The 22464-nt window shown below is 44.6% G+C and overlaps 1 protein-coding gene across 6 annotated transcripts in view; it reads right to left on the reverse strand.

The window, feature by feature from the left end:
* The window catches only part of KIAA0586 (KIAA0586 ortholog), a 622715-nt gene that overhangs the window by 549044 nt on the left and 51207 nt on the right, over positions 1–22464 (reverse strand). For all 6 annotated transcript variants that reach the window (XR_014968769.1, XM_085626122.1, XM_085626120.1 and 3 more), the window contains exons 5-6: positions 19797–19974; positions 16180–16413 (exon numbers count right to left, since the gene is read on the reverse strand). Coding sequence is in view for 5 of the 6 variants with exons in the window: in XM_085626122.1 (XP_085482248.1) it covers positions 16180–16413; positions 19797–19974 (412 nt within the window). In the remaining variant the exon portion in view is untranslated. The remainder of the gene's footprint in view (positions 1–16179; positions 16414–19796; positions 19975–22464) is intronic.

The raw sequence follows: 22464 nt of genomic DNA on the forward strand, positions 1-22464 counted from the left end.
AATTGCAAAAGTACACGGTGCACAGGGGTTCGGGTTATCTGGTCCCCACAAGGGATACTGGCCTCAAATTCGGTGAGAGGCTTGCTGCAAACAGTTCAAAACGCTCAGACACATATTACGCTTTATGAATCCTACACATCACACCCCAGAGGTTATGGCCTTGGTCTAGTTAAGCCTGGCTACGGCAATATCAAAAACGTGGGCACCCCTGATAAACAACGGCAATATTCTAAAGGTCTGCTTAAACTGCTGCTGATGTAGAACGCTGTCACCAGATTCAGTATAGGCCAGTGCAAATGAGAACACATTTATCCCACCCTCTGGAAACTGAACTGGCTTCCTTTGAAAAAAGGATCATGTACAAGTCTCTTACTATGGTTTATAAAGCCATGATTGAATTCAGTCTTGGAATTCAATGCTCATACTACTGCTGATGGTATAAAACAGTGTTACCCCAGAATGACCTAGACAGGTCTGAAATACCGCTGAACATTTTGGGCAGGATTGCCCTGTCCAAGATGACACTGTCCTGCGTACTCTACGTGCTCCAGAACGCCCCACTGCTCATTCTACAGAGCGAATTCCGTGCCCTTTCGTCTACAAATCTGTGTGTTCCCAGATGTGCGCTTTTATTACTGGGTGAAAGAAACCCTGGTTCTCAATGACTGGTTGCATGGGGAATAGCAATGCACTCATTGGCATTGGAGCTGCGATGGACTAGCTGGGACTGAAAGGTGGCGCTCGAGACCTCCCTCTGGAGGGGCTGCTTGAAGGCCCACGTAGCGCGACTAGAGGGTTTAGTGTTTGGGACCTTATCGGAATATCAAGAGTGGGGGATGTATGGGAGGGGACACACAGGAAATCCTTTCAGGAGTTCCAGGCTGAATTCGACCTACAGAAATCACAGTTTTCAGATATTTACAATTTCGTCATGCCCTCTCGTGCCAACAAGAGTCGCTACCCAAGGTTCCTGAATACCAACCACTTGAGGCACGGCTGGTTACTCACTCCTCCGACCTCATTTTTTGTTTTGTTTGATCTGTTCATTACAGTTTTACAAATATGGTACAATCGTTCAGCATAGATTATACCCATCGAACTTGTGGGTACATATAATCAGAATCTTCGTAAAACGCTTAGTGTTATGGGCATAGTAAACGTGGACATAGTCCATATCTTGTCTATATAACATTTAACATTTACGGCAGTAAACGGTATGATACAGGTACTCTATTATTACCATTTCACTAAGTGACCCAATTACTGGGAATCAGCACTGAGACATGACCATTCCTTGAATACAATTTTAGTGACTTGAATTATCAACATTGTATTGTCAGGGTCAGTGATCAAACAGCTATAAAACACAACAAAAGAAAATGCATAACACCTTATAAAAACGGAAGAGAGAAAAAAGGCAGGGTGAATTCGAAGGAGGGGCAGGTAGCCCAGTTGAGCTCCAGTAATGTCATAATTCCTGTATTTAAACACAGTGTGCATGCCTTCATGTTGTTTCCGTGTCATTCTAATGTATATAATGTATATTACATAGTCCAGATCTTATTAATACAATATCATAAAATAATACCCTCATAATTATTACTTATGTGGTATCAGGAGTGTCAGGGAGATCTTTCGGAGCTATTGACACTGGAAGCGCCGTTAGGATTGCGTTCCAAGCATCTCCAATGGCATATTTACATAAACCGAACGTATCCTCTCTTGCCAATGATATTGCTTTCGCCTTAGCACAGTTCAACAAAGACTGAGTCCAGGCCTTTACCAATGGGGGATCTACGGCTTTACAATGACGTGAAACGAGTCTCTTGGCCACTATTAAACCCAACTCTAGAAATCTGGAAGAAGCTCTGTGTTTTTTATTTTTGGGGAATATTCTTGTGATACATGCCGCCCACGTTGTCAGCAAAGCCCTGTCAGTGCATTTGGATAGTATTTTTTTTTTCATCTCGTGCCAGTAGCTCTGCAGCCTAGGGCATGACCACTTCATATGTAGAAAGGTAGCATCTACTATATGACATCGCGGACAGCAGGCATCTGTCCTAGTAAATATCTATTAATTTTATCAGGGGAGAGGTATGCCCTGTGAATTATGTAAAATTGAATCAGCCCAAACCTAGCATTCCTAGGGATCTGTCTTGGGCTTCCCAGCAGCATCGCCCATTCATGGGGCGTGTAACATCTGTCCATGTCTGCCTCCCATCTAGCCCGTAGGAGCGTTAGATCCGCCACATTATACTCGCAGATTGAATCCGTGAACCATTTAATAAGGTGCCGCCCTTTACCCATCACATGCACATACTGCATCAAGAGGTGTGTTGGAGGCTCCTGTGAGACATTACCCCAAAGACGCCCCATCATGGCCAACCAGGAGGCGTGAGCTAAGAAATGTCCCAGTGGGACTCCATCTTCTTTAGTCAATGAGAAAAACGGGCGTGACACGCCCTCTGCATACAGGTCCCCCAGTGAGTGAAGGTCCGCAGCATGCCAGTCCACCAGCTCCGCCATGCCGACTCGGCCCCCTCTCGGCATACCCAACAGTGGAATAGTAGGCGCATTCGGCACTATCACTCTAGCAAGATAGAGGGCTCTACGAAAGCACTTAAATGCAATTGACACCAAGAGGGGAAGCGTCATGTGCGATTTAGTGCATGGATGAAAGGTGAAAAGCAACCTGTCTAGCATATACGGGGGCCCACTCTCTGCTGTATCCTCTAGGTGCAATTCAGCCACCCACGGTATTTGGGATGCCAGGTAATAATGTTCCATGTTGGGTAGAGCCAGGCCACCCCGCTCCTGTGGTAAATAACCAACGCCACTATGCAGCGAAAGTTATTCCATATAAATTCCCTAATCATGCCATCAAATGACAAAAAAATGGATGCTGGTAGAAATAACGGGAGGTTGGCAAAGTAATAAAGCAGACGGGGCAGCATTATCATTTTAATGCGCGCCACCCGCCTTCCAACTGAGAGGTTCAATGTCTTCCAGAACTCCATGAGATCACCGCTCGTGAGAGATCACCCACCAGAAGATCCCGGTCAGTGTGATACACTCTAATGCCCAAATAATGAAACATGATAAGGCTGCCAGGTCACTACCGCCCCGCCCACCACTAGCTGGGGATCTTCTGCATTATCAGTGAAGGGGAACAGACAGGACTTCCCCCAATTCACACCAAGACCTGAAATCGAAGAGAATAATTTAAATGTGTTAAGAATGACCTGGGGTATGCCCCGTAAATCCCTAATGTATAGCAGGATATCATCCGCGTAAAGTGATGTGGCATATAACCGCCCCCTCCCGCAGTTGCACGGCCCATCCCTGTGCCGACTGGTGCAGTGCCATTGCCAGGGGCTCAATAGACAATAAAAAAATGAACAGAGAAAGGGACACCCCTGTCTAGTACCCCTCTGTATCGGTATTGACCTTGAGAACAGAGATCCCAAGCGAACACGAATTGCCGGAGCCCCATTAAGTAATTTAACAAGGCTTAAAAAGTAAGGTCCAGAAACGAATCGCCTCAATACCTCAAACATAAATGGCCACTCCACAGTATCAAAGGCTTTTTCCAGATCCAGTACTAATCAGCCCGCTGTTGGCCAGGTCCCTGTAGCACTATCCATAACCCGGAAGAGTCAGCGAATATTGAGGGAGGTATTTCGAGCTGGAACAAACTGTTCTGGTCAGCACGAACCAGATGGTCCCAGACTTCCTGCCAAACCCCTTGCTAGAATTTTGTAATCGCCGTTCACCAATGCCAAAGGTCTGTAAGCGCTTGTAAGTGTCGGATCCCTGTCTCGTTTTGGGAGGGTTATCAAGGTAGCCTCCGTTAAGGAAGCTGGAAGCGAACAAGTTTTGAGTGCTTCCATATATACCTTATGTAATTGTGGACTGAGAAGGTCAGCATATGTTTTATAGAACTCATGAGGGAAGCCGTCGGGGATAGGAACCTTGCCAGATGGCAGTGCTCTCATGGTGCCTCTTCCCTCCACCAATGTTATTGGTGTTTCCAATTCTCTACGCTGCTCTAGCATAGGGTTAAGAAAAGTAAGACCGTCAAGGAAGATATGAATTTCCGTCATTGGGGCATGTAGGGCAGTTTTCTATAACCGAGTAAAATGCCCAGTCAACTCATTACGGATTTCATTCTGTGTATAACTGATTCTACCATCTGAGGACTGAAGCGCCGTAATGGGTCCGGTGGAATGGTCTTGTTTGACCAACCGGGCCAGTAGGGACCCAGAGCGGTCAGCAAGAGCATGAGTGAGCGCTGAGTGCGCAGCAAAGTTCAAACATCTTCGACGTTCTAGAAGATCTGCATGGTTCTTTCGTGCCTCCAACAATGGAGAGGAATCAGGCATTCCTGCTAGCGCTTGAGTTTCAAGCGTTAATAAAGTTATTTCCACAGTCGTCAATTCTGCTTCTACCTTTCTCTTCAAGCCACAGCCCAACCCCAAACACAGTCCCCGTATTGTGACGTTCATAGCCACCCACTTCACTAGTAGAGACGAGGCAGACCCAGTGTTTTGCATGAAAAATTCCCCAATGGCTTCCTCAATTGAGTCTCAGAAGACTGGGTCCTCTATCATCACCGGTTGTAATCGCCAGGTAGGAATATCTGGTATTCCACCCTCCCATGCCACCATAACAAAGTGTGGCTTGTGATTGGAATGTGTGCGGCCTTGATAATCTGAGTTAGTTATGTAAGGGAGTAAAGAAGAGGAACCCAAGAATCTATCTAGTCTCACATGCAAATCATGGGGAGCCGAGTAGAAGGAATATATCCTCTCTCCCGGGTTACGATGTCTCAAGATATCTGTCAAGTCCCATTCATGCAACCACTCATATAGCGCTTTGGAGTTAGCTACAGCAGCTGTACCTTTAAGCAGGGGAAAGGATCTATCTAGGCTAGTATCTATAATGCTATTAAAATCTCCTCCAATCAACCACAGCATATCACACAATTTTGTCAGTATTAGGGATAGTGTACGAAGAAACTGACCCTGGTCCGTATTTGGGGCATATACATTGCCTAATAATATATCACTCCCGTCCGATCTCCCCCTTTAAAACCACATATCTCCCTTCCTTCTCACTCCTCCGACCTAATGTCTAGTCTACGAACGCAGTGGAAAAGGTGGCTGGGACCTCTGAACAACAGTGACTGGAGGTATGCCTGTATGGCCCCCAGTACCCCAGTCATTTCAGTGCAATTGCCCCTCATCCAACTCAAATACCTTCATATCACTTACCCGACTCCTCCAATGAATATGGAAGGCCCACAGACTGCCAAAACCTAAATGTTTCCGATGTCCAGAACTAGGGAGAGACTTTCCACATGGTTCGGGAGTGCCCTAAAATAATGAAATACTGGCAAAAGAGTTTTGCCGCCCTCTTGAGAATCTTGGATATCCCAATAAGACTCCTCACCGAAGCTTACCCTGCTTGGAATTCATGATGATCTGGAAGGTCCTCGAGGTGATCGCACTCTGGTGGGGAAGGGTACAGTGATTGCAAAGAGAGACACTGCCAAACAGTGGACTGTAGGTAGGTGGATATCTGACTATGGTTACCCCCAACTTTTTGCCTAGTGTCTAGCTGGTTTTTCGACTTAGTTGGCCTGAGATCCTGCCATTCAGGGTCTCAGGCTGTCTGCTCTCTCTTTAAAATGGACTCCATGTACCCTAGGTACATTCCCAATTGGTAAGGATCACCTTATTGGACCCTGTACAGTGTACCCTAGGTACCCAGGGCATAGGTGTACCCTAGGTCTCCCAGGGGCTGCAGCATGTATTATGCCACCCCTGGTCTGGCCTTCCAATCAGACACAACTGGCTGATCACTCAGCTGGGGCAAGGTCGTGTAATCACCCCTTGCTTAGATATAGTATGCCTATATCTACCCTTATATATAGACACATGTGTACCTATCAGTCACTCCTATGGCAGGCCTTAACAATCCTGGAGGCAGAGTGCTTGGTAACATGTGAGATGGTGCTCTAGCATGAGCTGAGCTGTCTGCAGCTTTCGGAACCATGTCCTTATAGCTGTTCTATGATATAGCCTACCATATACTCTTAAAGTGCCTTATAATCTTAAACGGTTATGGTAACTATGGTTTGGCTTTATCGAAACATGTCGTGTAAGGTGTCTAACACTGTGGAATAATACCCCCATGCCATTTCTGGACATGAGGATATTATTCCCCCCTTCTAGAGGGAAAGACATGTTAAAATCATACTTCACGTTTAGCCTCTGACCAAAGCCTCAGCATCACAAAATGGATGCTGCTGCCACGACACAAGTCTGACCTCCTGCAGCTGGGAGTGATCCCAGCCAGGGAGGCCTGGACAATAGGTTTCCTGCTTGGGGAGGTGCTAGCACCTCCCCAGACAGCCTTTAGTGTATTGGGGCTGGGTGGGCTGAAAGGAATGAGACATGCCTGGGGCACACAAGGTGTTCCTTGCATAGTCCAGTTCAAACCGGCGCTGGGGCACTCCAGCCCCAGCTCTGGCGCGAAACTGGACAAAGGGAAGTGGGTGTAACCACCCCCTCCCAGGTCCCACCCATAAGGCGTGACCTAGCAGGTATCCCAGCCCCCCAGATTAGTATAAGAGTGGGAGTTGAGCCTCAAGACTTTAGATTATCCTGAACCTGCAAACTTGAACAGAAACTCTGGACCTTCGACATTCGACGAAAGAAGAAGACTGAAGAATCTCCGTTGTGGCCAAGGAGTGGCTACCCTGTGCAAACAGGCACCATCAAGAGACTACCCTTTGCTTTGCCCACGTTCTACGAGGAACCGACTGCAGAGCCCGACCAGAGCCTTGACTTCCAGACTTCTCCGACCCTGATCCACATCCACAGCAGAGCTGAGATCCGTGGAGGCGACGAGCGACGTGGGACCGGCTACCTGGGAAAAGTGGCTAGTAACTTCAAGCGCAGCTTCTGAGGCACCCTCGAAGTTGTGCACCGGGGATTGAGAAGCCCCAACCCCAAGCATCATCTGCACCGAAGATCAGCCCCCCACACTCCACGAGTCCTGCATGGGGCCCTTCTGCATTTTCCTGCTTGCCGCGTCTGTCCGGTTGCTTGCCCGCTGGCTAGTGGCCTTTGTGACGACGCACCCTGAAACCTTCTGCGCTGGTTTGGCTCCTCCAGACTGGCTCCCGCTTCTCTGCAAAGAAGAAGCACCCCAGACCTTCCTGGTCTGCACCAGAAGCAAGTCCTCCGTTCTTCGTGGGTTCCGCTTGCCAAGGCTTGGTGAGTCCTAGTCCAACTTCGACGCCGCCGACAGCAAGAGCCTTCGTGGGACAGCTCGCCTCCTGGTCCTGCTCGACGCTTCCTGGTCCTCCTGGCTGCAGCGACAAGCTTCACCTTCACCTGCAATCTTCACGACATCGCCTGGTTCCTTCCTGGTTCCACGTGGTCACTGGCTAGTGACCTTGACTCTGTCCCTTCTGCTTGCAGGTCTCCTCTCTTCTTGATCCCAGCCTTGGGATCCACCGGACACTCTTCACTGACTGCCTGTCAGCATCTTTCTTCAGGCATCCATAGGAGTCGACGACGAAAACCGACGCAACTTCACCCCTATGCACCCGCAGCCTGTGGGCTAGGTAACTTGGGTACTCCGGTGCTCATCAGGATAGTGACTATCCTAGTGTCTAGTTTTCCAGTCTCGACTTCCTAGCTACTCCGGAAGTGTCCTAAATCTATCGTTTTCTAAACTGTACTATTGCTAGTGACTTTTACGCATTACGCGTGAGTGTTTCCACTCTGCACACGAATCCCGTGGGCCTCCCACTTCCTAACTAAAGCTAGTGTAGTGTAGCCCCAGCGATTCCCTAGGCCTAGGCCTATTCTATTTCCGTGACAGTGGTCCTTATACCACTTACTTAGTATATGGTTTGCGTGGCCCCTAGGGCCTAACTGTATTACTTACCTGTGTGACTTAATGTATGCTTACATAAGACTGTGTTGTACTTACCTCTAATCTCATAAAGAGTGCTGAGGGTTTGACTAGAATAAATACACTTTATTTTATATATATATCTGTTGTGGTGTCCTTTCATTTGGTATTCAAGGGATTATATATGGTATCACAGCTGGCTTCACATGCCATTCAGAGTTTAGCCTAAGACTGCTCTTGTCCATGCTACCACTAGGATAGCTGGTCTATAAGGTTGACTTTACAACCAATCACCATAAGGGTATTTGGACTGATATAAGGTGTACACTAGAACTAGTGACATCATACATCAGGCCAACTTCTCACATTGGTGGCAGCGGTGGGATCTGAGCTTGCTGTTGTAATACCATTGTAATCTTAAAATACTAAATTGAAAGATCACACAGATATTGTCTAGGTACATATAACATAGATTATAATACTTAAGTCCTACTGGACTTAGTAGTTGTAGGTTGAAGGGAGTAACACACCCTGACTACAACTACCAGAGAGGTTTAGTAGAAACAACTATTGTAGGTAGGTGCACACACCACACCCTCACTAGATCATGTCTCTGAGAGGAGATCAAGTAGATGCTCTCTCAGGAGGGTCAGGTCTGCAGAAGACCCCCTCTAGATATGATACCTTAACATTCCAGGAGATGAGACAATTGTGTACCTCCAGAGGAATAAAATAGGGTGCAAACCCTACCCTCCTTCAGTTAAGACAACTCCTAGAGGAGTATGATGCTCTTAAGGCCTCTCAGGCAGGTACCCTAGGTACAGAGGAGGGTCTACCCACCACAGAGGAGTCAGATGGGACTTCAGATGAAGAGGTAGACAGCCAGGGCCAAGTAGGAAGACTTAGCCAGGCTAACCTAAGCTTACATGGGAGTTTGCATGGGGTCCCCCATACAGACCCCCAAGTGGGCTTACACAGAGAAGCAGGAAGGACAGATCCCCTTCAAGGGAATCCATCCACTCCCATGTCTCTAGCATCTCTAGTGTTTCCTCTCACAGGGGAATGACTTCCCCTGAGAGAAAGGAACATGAAGCCAGAATGAGGGAAGCTAATCTGAGGATTCAGAGGGAAGAACTTGCCCTTGCCAAGGAGAAGCTTGCTCTGGCTAGAGAGCAAAAATTGTGTGGGTCAGAACCCACTGGTGGCAGCAACATTCCTAGAGATAGGGATAGGTCTTATGACCATAGAAACCTAAGCAAGATAGTCCCCCCATATCAGAATGAGGATGACATCCACAAGTGGATGACTGCTTTGGAGAGGGCCTGCAAAGTACAGCAGGTACCCCAGAGTCAGTGGGCAGCTATCTTGTGGCTCTCCTTTTCTGACAAAGGTAGAGACAAGCTCCTCACAGTCAGTGATGAGGATGCTAACAATTACAAAGTCCTGAAGAGTGCTCTGATAGATGGGTTTGGCTTAACCACTGAGCAATATAGGTTGTTGTTCGGAGACACCCAGAAGACACAGACACAGGACTGGTCTGATTTTGTGGATTGTGCCACTAAGGCTTTGGAAGGTTGGTTAACTGGCAGCAAGGTGCAGGACTATACAGGATTGTACAACTTGATTATGAGGGAGCAGATCCTTAGTAATTGTCAGAACCAGCTTCTCCATCAACACCTGGTAGACTCAGATTTGACCTCTCCCCAAGAATTGGGAAAGAGGGCAGATAAATGGGTCAGGACCAGGATTAGACCTAAAAATCAGGGTGGTGACCAAAAGAAAGATACCACCAAGCCTCAAGAGAAGGGTGGGGATAAAGCAAAAGAAAAATCTTCCTCAGGGCCCCAAAACTCCACACAGGGTGGTGGGTCCCAAGCTCCCTCCTCTACCACAGTTAAAAAGCCTTACTGCCATGAGTGTAAAACTCCTGGGCATTGGAAAACTGACAGCAGTTGCCCAAGGACTAAAAACAAAACTGTTCCTCCAACTACTCCTGTCACACCACCTATTACTGTCAGCAGTTATCCCCCAGGTGGTGGGAGTGCCCCCAAAAATTTGGTTGGGTTTTCTTGGGGAACACAGGGGGACTCTGGCTTAGCCAATTCCCCTACAGCAGCTACTCTTGTCTGTGATGGTGGCATGGGGTTTGCCAACTTCACTGCCTGTCCCAACACTTTGGGTAGGTACAGACAGGAGCCCTACATCAATGGTAGAAAAGCTGAGGCCTACAGAGACACTGGAGCTAGCATCACTATGGTGGCCCATAGGCTAGTTCCCTCTGAGCAGCTTTTGCCTGGTTTCTCATACCAGGTAACTAACATTGATGGCAACCAGAACAGTCATCCCATGGCAGAGGTATGTCTCAGCTGGGGAGGTGTCACTGGCCCTAAAAGGGTGTCAGTGTCTCCAACCTTGCCTGTGGACTGCTTACTGGGGAATGACTTAGAACTCTCAGCTTGGGCTGGAGTTGAACAAGACACCCATTCTAAAATGGTAGGCCTTTCAAAAAAGGGTAGTGGGGTTGTGCCAGCCACAACCCCTGTCCAAGTAGATTTCCTCCCTGAAAAGGTTGGAAGGGCAGTGGTAGCCACAGCCCAGGCAAAGACAGACTTCCCTGTAGAGATTGGCAGAGCTGTGACAGTCACAGCCCAAACCCAAACTGAGTGCCTCCCTGAAAAGGTTGGCAAGGCTGTAATGGTCTCAGCCCATACTCAGACTGACATAGGTGTAGTGAAGCCTGAAACTATGGATCACTCCACACAAACAGAGAGTAGTGGGGAGGAAGAAAAGTCTCCCTCTCCCCAGACATTAGGAAAAGGTCAGCCTCCTCAGGGATCTGACCTCACCCCTTGTGAAGGAACTGCCCCAGAGGTAGCCAGCAAGAACCCCCCCATCAAAAGAATGAGGATTGCCTGGCTAGTAGCCCTAGCCAGGTGATGGGTAAAAACATTCCTGAGGGATCCCCTTTACAGGTAGTTAGGGAACTCCCCCAGAGGGATTCTGTTGGGCACAGGCAAACATGGGACCTTAGGGCCCCAAACCTGACCTGTCCCTCCAGTAAGCCCACAAAAGGGACCCAGCCTCCAGCTTTAGGTAGCCAGAGGCTGACCCTGAGAGCACAGTGCAACTCAGTGAAAGAAAGAAAGGCATCCATGGTGGAGGATGTTTGGAGGAAGCTGAGGCCTCACTTTGAGGACACTCACTTCAGTACTCCATCTCAACACCAGCCTTTTACTTTGCAAAGACACACCAAAGGTAGTGATTCCCTATGGTGGAGACCCTATGATACCTTTAGGGTGAGGGATTGCTTAGTGGACCATGAGACAGGGGGTAACCATGCCAGTGCTGGTTCTTCCTTATATGGCCACTTAGGCAATAGAGGCTTACCTTGTCAAGGCCAGCCTTATCTCCTTTCGTTTGGGGGGGGGTGTTGTGTAGGAAGGTGGATATCTGACTATGGTTACCCCCAACTTTTTGCCTAGTGTCTAGCTGGTTTTTCGACTTAGTTGGCCTGAGATCCTGCCATTCAGGGTCTCAGGCTGTCTGCTCTCTCTTTAAAATGGACTCCATGTACCCTAGGTACATTCCCAATTGGTAAGGATCACCTTATTGGACCCTGTACAGTGTACCCTAGGTACCCAGGGCATAGGTGTACCCTAGGCCTCCCAGGGGCTGCAGCATGTATTATGCCACCCCTGGTCTGGCCTTCCAATCAGACACAACTGGCTGATCACTCAGCTGGGGCAAGGTCGTGTAATCACCCCTTGCTTAGATATAGTATGCCTATATCTACCCTTATATATAGACACATGTGTACCTATCAGTCACTCCTATGGCAGGCCTTAACAATCCTGGAGGCAGAGTGCTTGGTAACATGTGAGATGGTGCTCTAGCATGAGCTGAGCTGTCTGCAGCTTTCGGAACCATGTCCTTATAGCTGTTCTATGATATAGCCTACCATATACTCTTAAAGTGCCTTATAATCTTAAACGGTTATGGTAACTATGGTTTGGCTTTATCGAAACATGTCGTGTAAGGTGTCTAACACTGTGGAATAATACCCCCATGCCATTTCTGGACATGAGGATATTATTCCCCCCTTCTAGAGGGAAAGACATGTTAAAATCATACTTCACGTTTAGCCTCTGACCAAAGCCTCAGCATCACAAAATGGATGCTGCTGCCACGACACAAGTCTGACCTCCTGCAGCTGGGAGTGATCCCAGCCAGGGAGGCCTGGACAATAGGTTTCCTGCTTGGGGAGGTGCTAGCACCTCCCCAGACAGCCTTTAGTGTATTGGGGCTGGGTGGGCTGAAAGGAATGAGACATGCCTGGGGCACACAAGGTGTTCCTTGCATAGTCCAGTTCAAACCGGCGCTGGGGCACTCCAGCCCCAGCTCTGGCGCGAAACTGGACAAAGGGAAGTGGGTGTAACCACCCCCTCCCAGGTCCCACCCATAAGGCGTGACCTAGCAGGTATCCCAGCCCCCCAGATTAGTATAAGAGTGGGAGTTGGGCCTCAAGACTTTAGATTATCCTGAACCTGCAAACTTGAACAGAAACTCTGGACCTTCGACATTCGACGAAAGAAGAAGACTGAAGAATCTCCGTTGTGGCCAAGGAGTGGCTACCCTGTGCAAACAGGCACCATCAAGAGACTACCCTTTGCTTTGCCCACGTTCTACGAGGAACCGACTGCAGAGCCCGACCAGAGCCTTGACTTCCAGACTTCTCCGACCCTGATCCACATCCACAGCAGAGCTGAGATCCGTGGAGGCGACGAGCGACGTGGGACCGGCTACCTGGGAAAAGTGGCTAGTAACTTCAAGCGCAGCTTCTGAGGCACCCTCGAAGTTGTGCACCGGGGATTGAGAAGCCCCAACCCCAAGCATCATCTGCACCGAAGATCAGCCCCCCACACTCCACGAGTCCTGCGTGGGGCCCTTCTGCATTTTCCTGCTTGCCGCGTCTGTCCGGTTGCTTGCCCGCTGGCTAGTGGCCTTTGTGACGACGCACCCTGAAACCTTCTGCGCTGGTTTGGCTCCTCCAGACTGGCTCCCGCTTCTCTGCAAAGAAGAAGCACCCCAGACCTTCCTGGTCTGCACCAGAAGCAAGTCCTCCGTTCTTCGTGGGTTCCGCTTGCCAAGGCTTGGTGAGTCCTAGTCCAACTTCGACGCCGCCGACAGCAAGAGCCTTCGTGGGACAGCTCGCCTCCTGGTCCTGCTCGACGCTTCCTGGTCCTCCTGGCTGCAGCGACAAGCTTCACCTTCACCTGCAATCTTCACGACATCGCCTGGTTCCTTCCTGGTTCCACGTGGTCACTGGCTAGTGACCTTGACTCTGTCCCTTCTGCTTGCAGGTCTCCTCTCTTCTTGATCCCAGCCTTGGGATCCACCGGACACTCTTCACTGACTGCCTGTCAGCATCTTTCTTCAGGCATCCATAGGAGTCGACGACGAAAACCGACGCAACTTCACCCCTATGCACCCGCAGCCTGTGGGCTAGGTAACTTGGGTACTCCGGTGCTCATCAGGATAGTGACTATCCTAGTGTCTAGTTTTCCAGTCTCGACTTCCTAGCTACTCCGGAAGTGTCCTAAATCTATCGTTTTCTAAACTGTACTATTGCTAGTGACTTTTACGCATTACGCGTGAGTGTTTCCACTCTGCACACGAATCCCGTGGGCCTCCCACTTCCTAACTAAAGCTAGTGTAGTGTAGCCCCAGCGATTCCCTAGGCCTAGGCCTATTCTATTTCCGTGACAGTGGTCCTTATACCACTTACTTAGTATATGGTTTGCGTGGCCCCTAGGGCCTAACTGTATTACTTACCTGTGTGACTTAATGTATGCTTAAATAAGACTGTGTTGTACTTACCTCTAATCTCATAAAGAGTGCTGAGGGTTTGACTAGAATAAATACACTTTATTTTATATATATATATCTGTTGTGGTGTCCTTTCATTTGGTATTCAAGGGATTATATATGGTATCACAGCTGGCTTCACATGCCATTCAGAGTTTAGCCTAAGACTGCTCTTGTCCATGCTACCACTAGGATAGCTGGTCTATAAGGTTGACTTTACAACCAATCACCATAAGGGTATTTGGACTGATATAAGGTGTACACTAGAACTAGTGACATCATACCTCAGGCCAACTTCTCACATGGACCTCTACAGGTCCCCCCCTACATGGCCCAATGGCACTCTGGATTGAAACAGGAACAACCCATCAATGCTGCAAGAGGTTGTCCTCAGAAACAAGCCAAAATCTGGGGGAATTAGTGGGCCTATTGTGGACTCTGATAATTGGTGTTGGGTGCTAACCTCATGATATATGTATAAAAAAAATACAAGGCATGTCAATGATAAAGCAGAATCAAAAGAGCATAAACAGGAGGAGGCATCAATATCGTACACACAACACAAAAGTTAATCAAAAAAGCAAAAGCTCTATAAGACGCTTCTTTGAAAAAGTCAGTCAGTCAAAATTTAAAAAGTGCCTAATTGTCTGAGGAAATTCAAACATTATTAAGGATTACTCTCAACCCCTGCTTCATCTGCTTTGTTTGAAGGGCTCAGAATTCTTTGTGACCAAACTTCTGCTTAATTGCTTGAGAATCAATTTGCTTCTTTTGACAGGTAATCTAGTTCAGAAACTCAGTGCTTGCCAAGCTTTAATGAGCTTAAACATTTATCTGCTGTCTTTAACAGATTTTCAAGCATGTCTCTGACTGATAAAACAATAAAACATATTAAAAAGAGTTGTGTTGCACCATCATTATATCATTCTTAATAGACAAGAAAGGAACTAGCTGAATTTAAGAAAGCAATGTCACTTCTTTTCACTAATGTTTAGCTTTATATAAAACCCCCGAATGTATTGACCAACATGAACCAATGTTTTAAAGAAGGATTCGTGCTTCTTTTCAGAATGCAGCTGAGGGAACTCAGGGTGTAGCATTTGGATGGAAGTCTGCATTTCTTTCTAATAGAGCCAAGACTGTATTATTTGCTCCACTTAAAACCATCTATTGATCAAGGAGTGTTGAGTAGCTAGGTAGATTTGCTAGGTGTAGTTCCTTTTCATTCTCTAATTTCCACACTAGTACAACTTTTGTGTTCAGATTTTATACGTCGGCTGACAACACAAACGTCATACCCTGGTAGACTTGAGGAATGGGTGTGGTGGCCGATTGCTTGCTTAACTGCATGTGTGAAGTGGCAAGCTTGATAAACCAAACCTTTCTTAAAATGGAGAAAACCGAGGTGATAATTCTTGGAAACTCCGCGTGAACTAGATTTCTATACTTTGGCATTAATGTTTAGGGCAAACAATTATGCCAGTGTCAAAAGTCAGTCTGTTTAGTTTGTTTTCACCATTTGCTTTCTGTGAACCCTTAAGAATAAGCTTTATGTTTTTAACAGTTGAATCTTGAGGAAAACTCTACTTATTTGGCTCAAGGTCTCCAATTCAAGGTTAAGAATACAGTATTGCTTACTATCATAGACTATAGAAACGCTTTTTATCCGGGCTTAACAAATGTCTGATACAAAAGCCTTTGGTACACATGAAGGTGGCTGTCCGGCTCAACTTTGGCTTCCCTCACTGGGATTCAGTAACTGTAACATCTAGCTTTGAATGGCTCACAGTGCCTAAAAGGGTCATCTTTTAGTCTCTACGTTTCATTTGTCAGACACATCTTTCTGCACTCAAGACTGCTAAATTGCTGTTCTTCTTGCACTCTGTGCTCGTCACCTTTGGGATATTTGAAAGTTCTGAAAATAAGAAAGGCAATAGTGGGAGGATTTTCCACTTTTTACTATGTGGATAATTAATGGTACTTCTGCCCTGCAGAACTCATACTCGCCACCAATTATTTCCTTTTCCTTTACAAAAGGACCGGAGATCCTGGCTATTTTCTGTGAAATTATCTCCACTGGACATTTAGACAGCAGCGGTTTGTTTTGGTCTGCTTTTGATCGGAGAGAGTTGCACTTTACAAAATTAAATAATGCAACAAAATTAAATTATCATCTGGGAACAGATTCAAAGGGTGGAAATCTCTAACTTTAACTAACGTTAAGTATCAATCCTTATCAGATAATTCAACTACACGTGTAAGAAATTATACATGAAGAAAATTATCAAACCCAAACGCTAAGTGCCGTTGGCTCAATCCAGATCTCAAAATAACCAGATTCAGAGCAACAAACTGGAAGGACCAAGACTTTCCCCGCAAATGTACCTGAATTTCCATTTGTTGCTTTTGCACATTTTCAATGTACTGCATCCGCTGTTCTGTGAGTCTGCCAAGCTGTTTTTCGAGTTGACTTATCCTATCACGATACTGTTGTCCATCTTCTATCAGAGCCTGTTTTTTCACTTGCTGATCAGTCAATTTAGACGGTAGCTGATCTGCCTGCAGTTTGCGAATCAGTTCAGAAACTGAGTCAATCTTGGCATCCAGATCACTTTGGGCCTAAAACAAAATTCAAAAATGAATTAGAAAATAACACAAAATAATGCATGACCTAAATAACAATAGGAGGAACGTTTAGTAAAGCATTTATTTATGTATTCCTAAATCAATGCTATATTATTTTAATGGTCAATGAAATGGAAAACAATCCTACAAATTTGCAGACCTTGACAGGCAAAACAAACGCATGAACTAAAACTGTTACTCTGAAACATCTGGTATGAACAGGATATTAATCTGCAATCAGCTGTATAGCTACAAACATATCGAGCAACTATCCTTTAACTGAAAAAAAAAAGGAGAAAAAAAAAATTCTCTTACAGTGGTCTTTTAAAGTGCATGAAAGGGAAAACGTCAGCTCCAGGGTGTTGTAAATTAAAATGTTCAGTCCTGTGCATCATTTCATTTCTCCCAATTGCTCTACAGCAGTTCACGTAATATAGCTCGTTATGTTCAGGTGTGATAATACAGCCGCAGCAAGCCAAGTCAGGAATTAAGAGTAAGCAATTGGTCCTAAATAGCAAGCAATAGCAAGCACAGGTTTCACCCAGGTCCAATCACTGGAATAGTGTTTCACTTCAATGGCAGTTGCCTTCTGACCGCAGGGCTACAGTAAGTCACTTTGTAAGAAAGTAGCCTGGGTGATGAATGAATTTAGAAACGTCCAGATGGAATGTAGAAAGGTATTAAAAAGGTATTAAAAATAATCTTTCTGGTGATCCGGTTACCACTACACTTTCCATCCTTTCAAAGTCGATAAAATGAGTAGTATTGAATCTGGTTATATTAAACATCTTTTAGTATTCACAAGGAGTGAATATGGGTACTACACATACATGCTATGTTATACTTTGTAAATAAGTTTGTAATATAAACGGAAGTTGACGAAATATTGGACAAAGATTTTTAGGGAAATATCTAGAACTTCTGGTGTAGGTATTACAACAAAGACACTATATTTTTGGGAATTTTAGAAGAATTGGAAGATAAGAAGATGTTTACAATGTTTATAAGAAGATCATGATCACCAATGTTTGACAGTTAAGAAGTGGATTTATAAGTGTGCATTATTTGAAAGGATGTGGTTCGAAAAGAGATATATAATCCACTCAGAAAACAGCAATTTGTGAGTTCTTGAGAACTCAATGGAGTGAAATTTCGAATGATTAATTGGTTGCTATACTGTAAAGCATGCATTGAATCTCTAATCAAAAAGCATTAATTGCTCAAATATGTAATGTAAATGCTGAAATACATCAAAGCTTTTTTTTTTTTTTTAAATAACATTTTGCTAGCTTACCATTTATATAATCTGAAAACAGGAGTGGGAATTGCTGCAAATAGAGATGCCATTGTTGTGAGAGTTTAGAACCTTGAAGACCCTAAGAGGTTTGATATTTCAGAGGACCTAAACCAATGAGCTTAACTGGCGTGATCAGAATTGATAGGGATTTGCTAGTAGCTCTTGACAAAAGCAGGGTCTAGAGTATAAATCAGACAAGCAAAAAACACAGACCAACATTTACCCCAATCAGTTCATCAGTAAAAACCTACCAGATAACCCTGGTGTTTACACATCAAAGAGTCATAAAAGAAGACGCCTAGCATTCTAATAAGACAATAAATCAAGCATAAGATTTAAATAACCCATTTAGCATTGCTATTTATACAATTACTCATATTTGGTTACATATACGTAAATAAACATTGCAAACAAAAACCTGATTGGTTCCATGAAACTAACGATGTTGAGGATGAGCAACTGGACCCACATCAACATTAGATTGTTGAATGACTGTAGATAACTTTACCAGTGAAATTTCCCTTTGTTAGTTGGGCTCCTCTTTGACAACATGGGGGAAATGATCATGGAGGATTCTTTCGACGGAAGGGTCAGTTTGGTAGGCAAAAGCACACAAAGTTTGTAAGGTCTCAGGAAATGTGGAAATTCTAAGAGTATATTGTGACTCACTGTGTCACAAGCCACACACAAGTTGAGTTCTATCAAGGCTCCTGGTTGGTCAGAATCATGACAATGGAAGAAAGAATAATATCTGAACGAGTGTGCTCTGTTCCTCTGGCTGGCTTCAAGTCTGAATGATTTCCATGGAGGAATTAATAAATTTCAATGAAGTTCTACAGTTGATGGGCAACCTGTTACTCCAAAATCTTGCCAAGATTCAGGAGATTGGTGATAAGGCAGTAAAGTAGTTGGCAAGCTCTATGGGATCCTATGTTGACTTCTTAAATAGGCACATAATAATTGAATATTTTAAGGCTCTAGGCACATGACCCCGACTGAGATAGGAGTTTAGCATATGGAGGATGTTACAGGCAAGATTATCAATTTAGTACTTCAGGCAGGCCACTGGGCGAGGCTGTAGTCATGTTAAGGATGATTTCATCTTCTATGCTGCACTGATAACTTGTGACAATGTCATTGGTATACAAAAGTGTTTAATATGTCTGGAAATTTGAAGATATGAAAAACCTAGAGGAGAACTCCACCTGGAAATCCTTCTTAAGGTCTAAAGATTTTGACACCTTTAAAATAAAGAAGTTCAACAGATCTTCACAGTTCTCAAGGACAAAGAAGGGGGTGTTCTTGGCTCAGAATTCGACCCAGGAGGATCCTCAATAAAGTGTTAAGCAGGGGCATGTTCACATCTCCTCAAACCTATACCACTGATGTTCTTAAGGGAGGTGTGGGGTAGAAGTTAGCGACCTTCTCTTTGAACCAAAACAGTGAGAACTTCAAACAGGAACTAAGCATGTTCTATGCTCCTCTGAATCCAGTTCCTTGAATAAGTTGAAGAAAGAACTAGGTAAGACAGTAGCAACACTTTGAGCCGATCTAATGTTCCTCTCAACGGGAGAAAAACTAAATCAAGGCCCGATATAAGCAGCTTTTTTAGGCAAAGGATGCCAGGACTGAGTCTGGAATGAAATTAGCATTTATGTGGATACATTTATACATGCACTGGGCTGCTCATGGGAACTCTTGTGCTATATCCAGTTCAGGATGACTCTCAATTACCATGTCAGTTTTCATAACATAAGGCAGAAACCAACGCTTTGCAAAACATTTCAGTCATACAATGAAGGCATTTATGCAGATAGAAGCCTTAAATCTGGTATGAGAAGAAATACAGAACTTTGGGAATGAAAATTAGTTACTTTTAATCTTTATTCTCCATCAGGGGTTTGCTACTGATTTCAGTCAAAAGCCTGTGATGGAAAACATTGATTAAGAGCACAAAGAGGTTTAAAAGGATTTACTCTGGTCCTAGGAATCAGAAATCCAAAAGCAAAAACTTCTTTCTAATTGCACTGTTGATAACATCAATGATCACTATGCAGAACAGATTAAAAACACCACTCACTTTCAAAAGAGGAGCAGCAGTTGCAATAGCAGCAGATGTAGCTGCTGCAATAATCCCAGCAGAATCAAGATCACTGTGTGCTTGTCTTTGGTCACGGTCTGCTTTCCTGCTCTCTTCTGCAGCAATATCTTGCAAAAGTTGTACTCTCACTTCTTTATTCACAGATGTCTCTGGTACCCTAGAATGATTTGAGAGGTGTTGCAAATAGTTTTACACATATTATTCCTACCATTCAACTACTAAAGATCAATCATACATTAGAAGCTTTGAGTATGCGTATTTCAGAAAAAAGAGCTCATGCTAATCCTAGAATACAACATATGTAACCTTTAATTACCTGGGAATAATAGATACCTTGTATTTCAATTTAGGTTTTCACTTGCTTTGCTGCAGACATGAAGTATTATTTTCAATTTACTGTACCAACTTGGTCATAGCAAAGACAATAAACCACTATCTTAGTAAATACATATAATATAAAAAGTGACGTGATAAAAAAAGATCATAATAAATGTCTGTGTGTATTCCCACATATATTGTATGGGCATCCTGGCACCCACACTCTTCTTGTTATTCATTAAAGGCTGTATTACTTACCTCTTGAACTGAGAGAATGACCCCACTTAAAATGGCTGGACTAAATGTCCGGGGCTTATTATTTGCAGACTGTTGCAATTTAGATCCTCCCCACTTGGTACCTTCCTCCACCCCTTCACCCTTGTAGTTAGAATGTTCCCACTGTTGATTCTGAAGCTTGCCTCAGAATGTTGAGAAGGTTCCTGTGAGGCAAGCAGGTTGTGACGGTTGTGGAGCATTGGGGACGACCAATAGAGCTTATTCAGAATCTTCTTTGGAGTTCTTACTTTTACCATCAGCTGAACCCACTTATAACACAGAAGATACACTTCTTCTCTCAAAAACTCTGAGGGGCTTATATACCCTTCTAGAAAAGTTCGGTTTCTTCTGCAAGACCATGGCCTGGAAATAAATGGCAGTAAAACCAAATACATGATGTTCAATCCCCGGACAAAAGCTTGGGAGACTGTAGTCCTGGAAGGCTCCATATTGGAAAGGGTCTTTGAATTTGACTATTTAGGGGCAAGACTCTCCAACTCCCATGGATGGACAGCACAGATTGAGAAAAGCTCACGGACTGTAAAGCATAGAGCTGGGAATATTAGGTCTGCTAATCTGGCTTCTTCATATTTTATCTCACCAGCCCTGGGGATTTATTCTGCACAAGCCTTTGGGGGGCTTTTGCAAGCTTCACTTACTTGAGATAACTCAAGTACTGAGAATTATTTTATGAAATTATTGTTAAGACTTCCCACTAGTGCTCCACTACTTCCACTAAGGTTCAATGTAAACCTAAAACCAATTTCGGATATAAATAGTCTATAACCAAGTTTATATTGGATTAGGTTATGGACAACAGAAGAACTGGCAAACTATAAAGATTTTCTTAAGGAGATATTTTCTAACCACTTGTCATACACAATTCCCTGGCTATCTCATATAAAAACTTGGTTGACTAGGTTAGGACTGTGTGAATAATGGTCGTATTCGACCGCAATACCAGAAAGTGCCAGAGAAACTGTAAAATCTTGATACTAGAACACTGTTTTAAGTGCTGGTAGTCTTACAGATTTTTACTTGTCTTTTAAGTGAGCGACGCAATTCAAAGAATTCAAAGATTACGTTAATCCCCCATTCATGGAAGCCTTATTAAATTTAGGCTAGGGATTTTGCCCACAACCTTTTACCTGCTCATGGAACAAATGTGATAACCTCACTAACCTATGCCCTATGGGCTGTAATGCTGTCGAGAATGAAGAACATTTATTATTTTTCTGTTGCCCCTATGTAAAGCAGCGTGCATGCTGGGTTAAAGATTGGCACAATGCCATAAGAAACTGAAAAACAGACAACAGGAGTAGTATTATTATCTACTCAATCTCTAATTACCTGCAGTCAATTTGGCATATTAGATCCAGGATTGCTGTAAAAAAAATGAAAGCGTTCCAATGTGTGTTCATGTTTTTAAAGTGTACTTTTATGTTTCTGTGAACCGAAATAAAGCTCCTGATTGATTTACAAATCTTACATTCTGCTGACTTATGTTTAGGATAAAGACAATAAATACACTGAGAATGCATAGCCGCCAAGGTTTCAGATAGCTATGTGTGACATTTCCGTAATTTCAGTGTAATTATGAGTGACATTTCAACGACTGTGAGTGACACTTTCTCGCGAGCAAAATTAAGCAACGAAGACAAGGGAAACATATAAAGAACAGATATTACACCCATTTGAGCAAAAAGAAACTCCACCACCAGGCTACACATATCATTCTGCCCCAAACACAAAGGATATATTGCAGAATATCTCAGAAGAGCATATTTCAGCCCCTGATCTGCCACTAACCGACATGATATCCTGTCAGTACTAGCACATTGCACCTCACCCCACACAACTCTTGCACACTGGTTATCGTGAACAAAGTGACGCCGGCACCACAGCTATCATTTTCCAAGTCCATTCACAGTAGAAAGCACATTCCAGAAACAAGCAAAAATACCTATGCCAAAAGGAAATGGGATATCGTGTTAAGCGGAGTTAACTGCTACAGAGGGTGGCACCCTGCATTTGGCAGGAATACCAACATGCA

This window comes from Triturus cristatus, chromosome 9 (genome assembly GCF_964204655.1).
Source record: "Triturus cristatus chromosome 9, aTriCri1.1, whole genome shotgun sequence".
Taxonomy (NCBI): domain Eukaryota; kingdom Metazoa; phylum Chordata; class Amphibia; order Caudata; family Salamandridae; genus Triturus; species Triturus cristatus.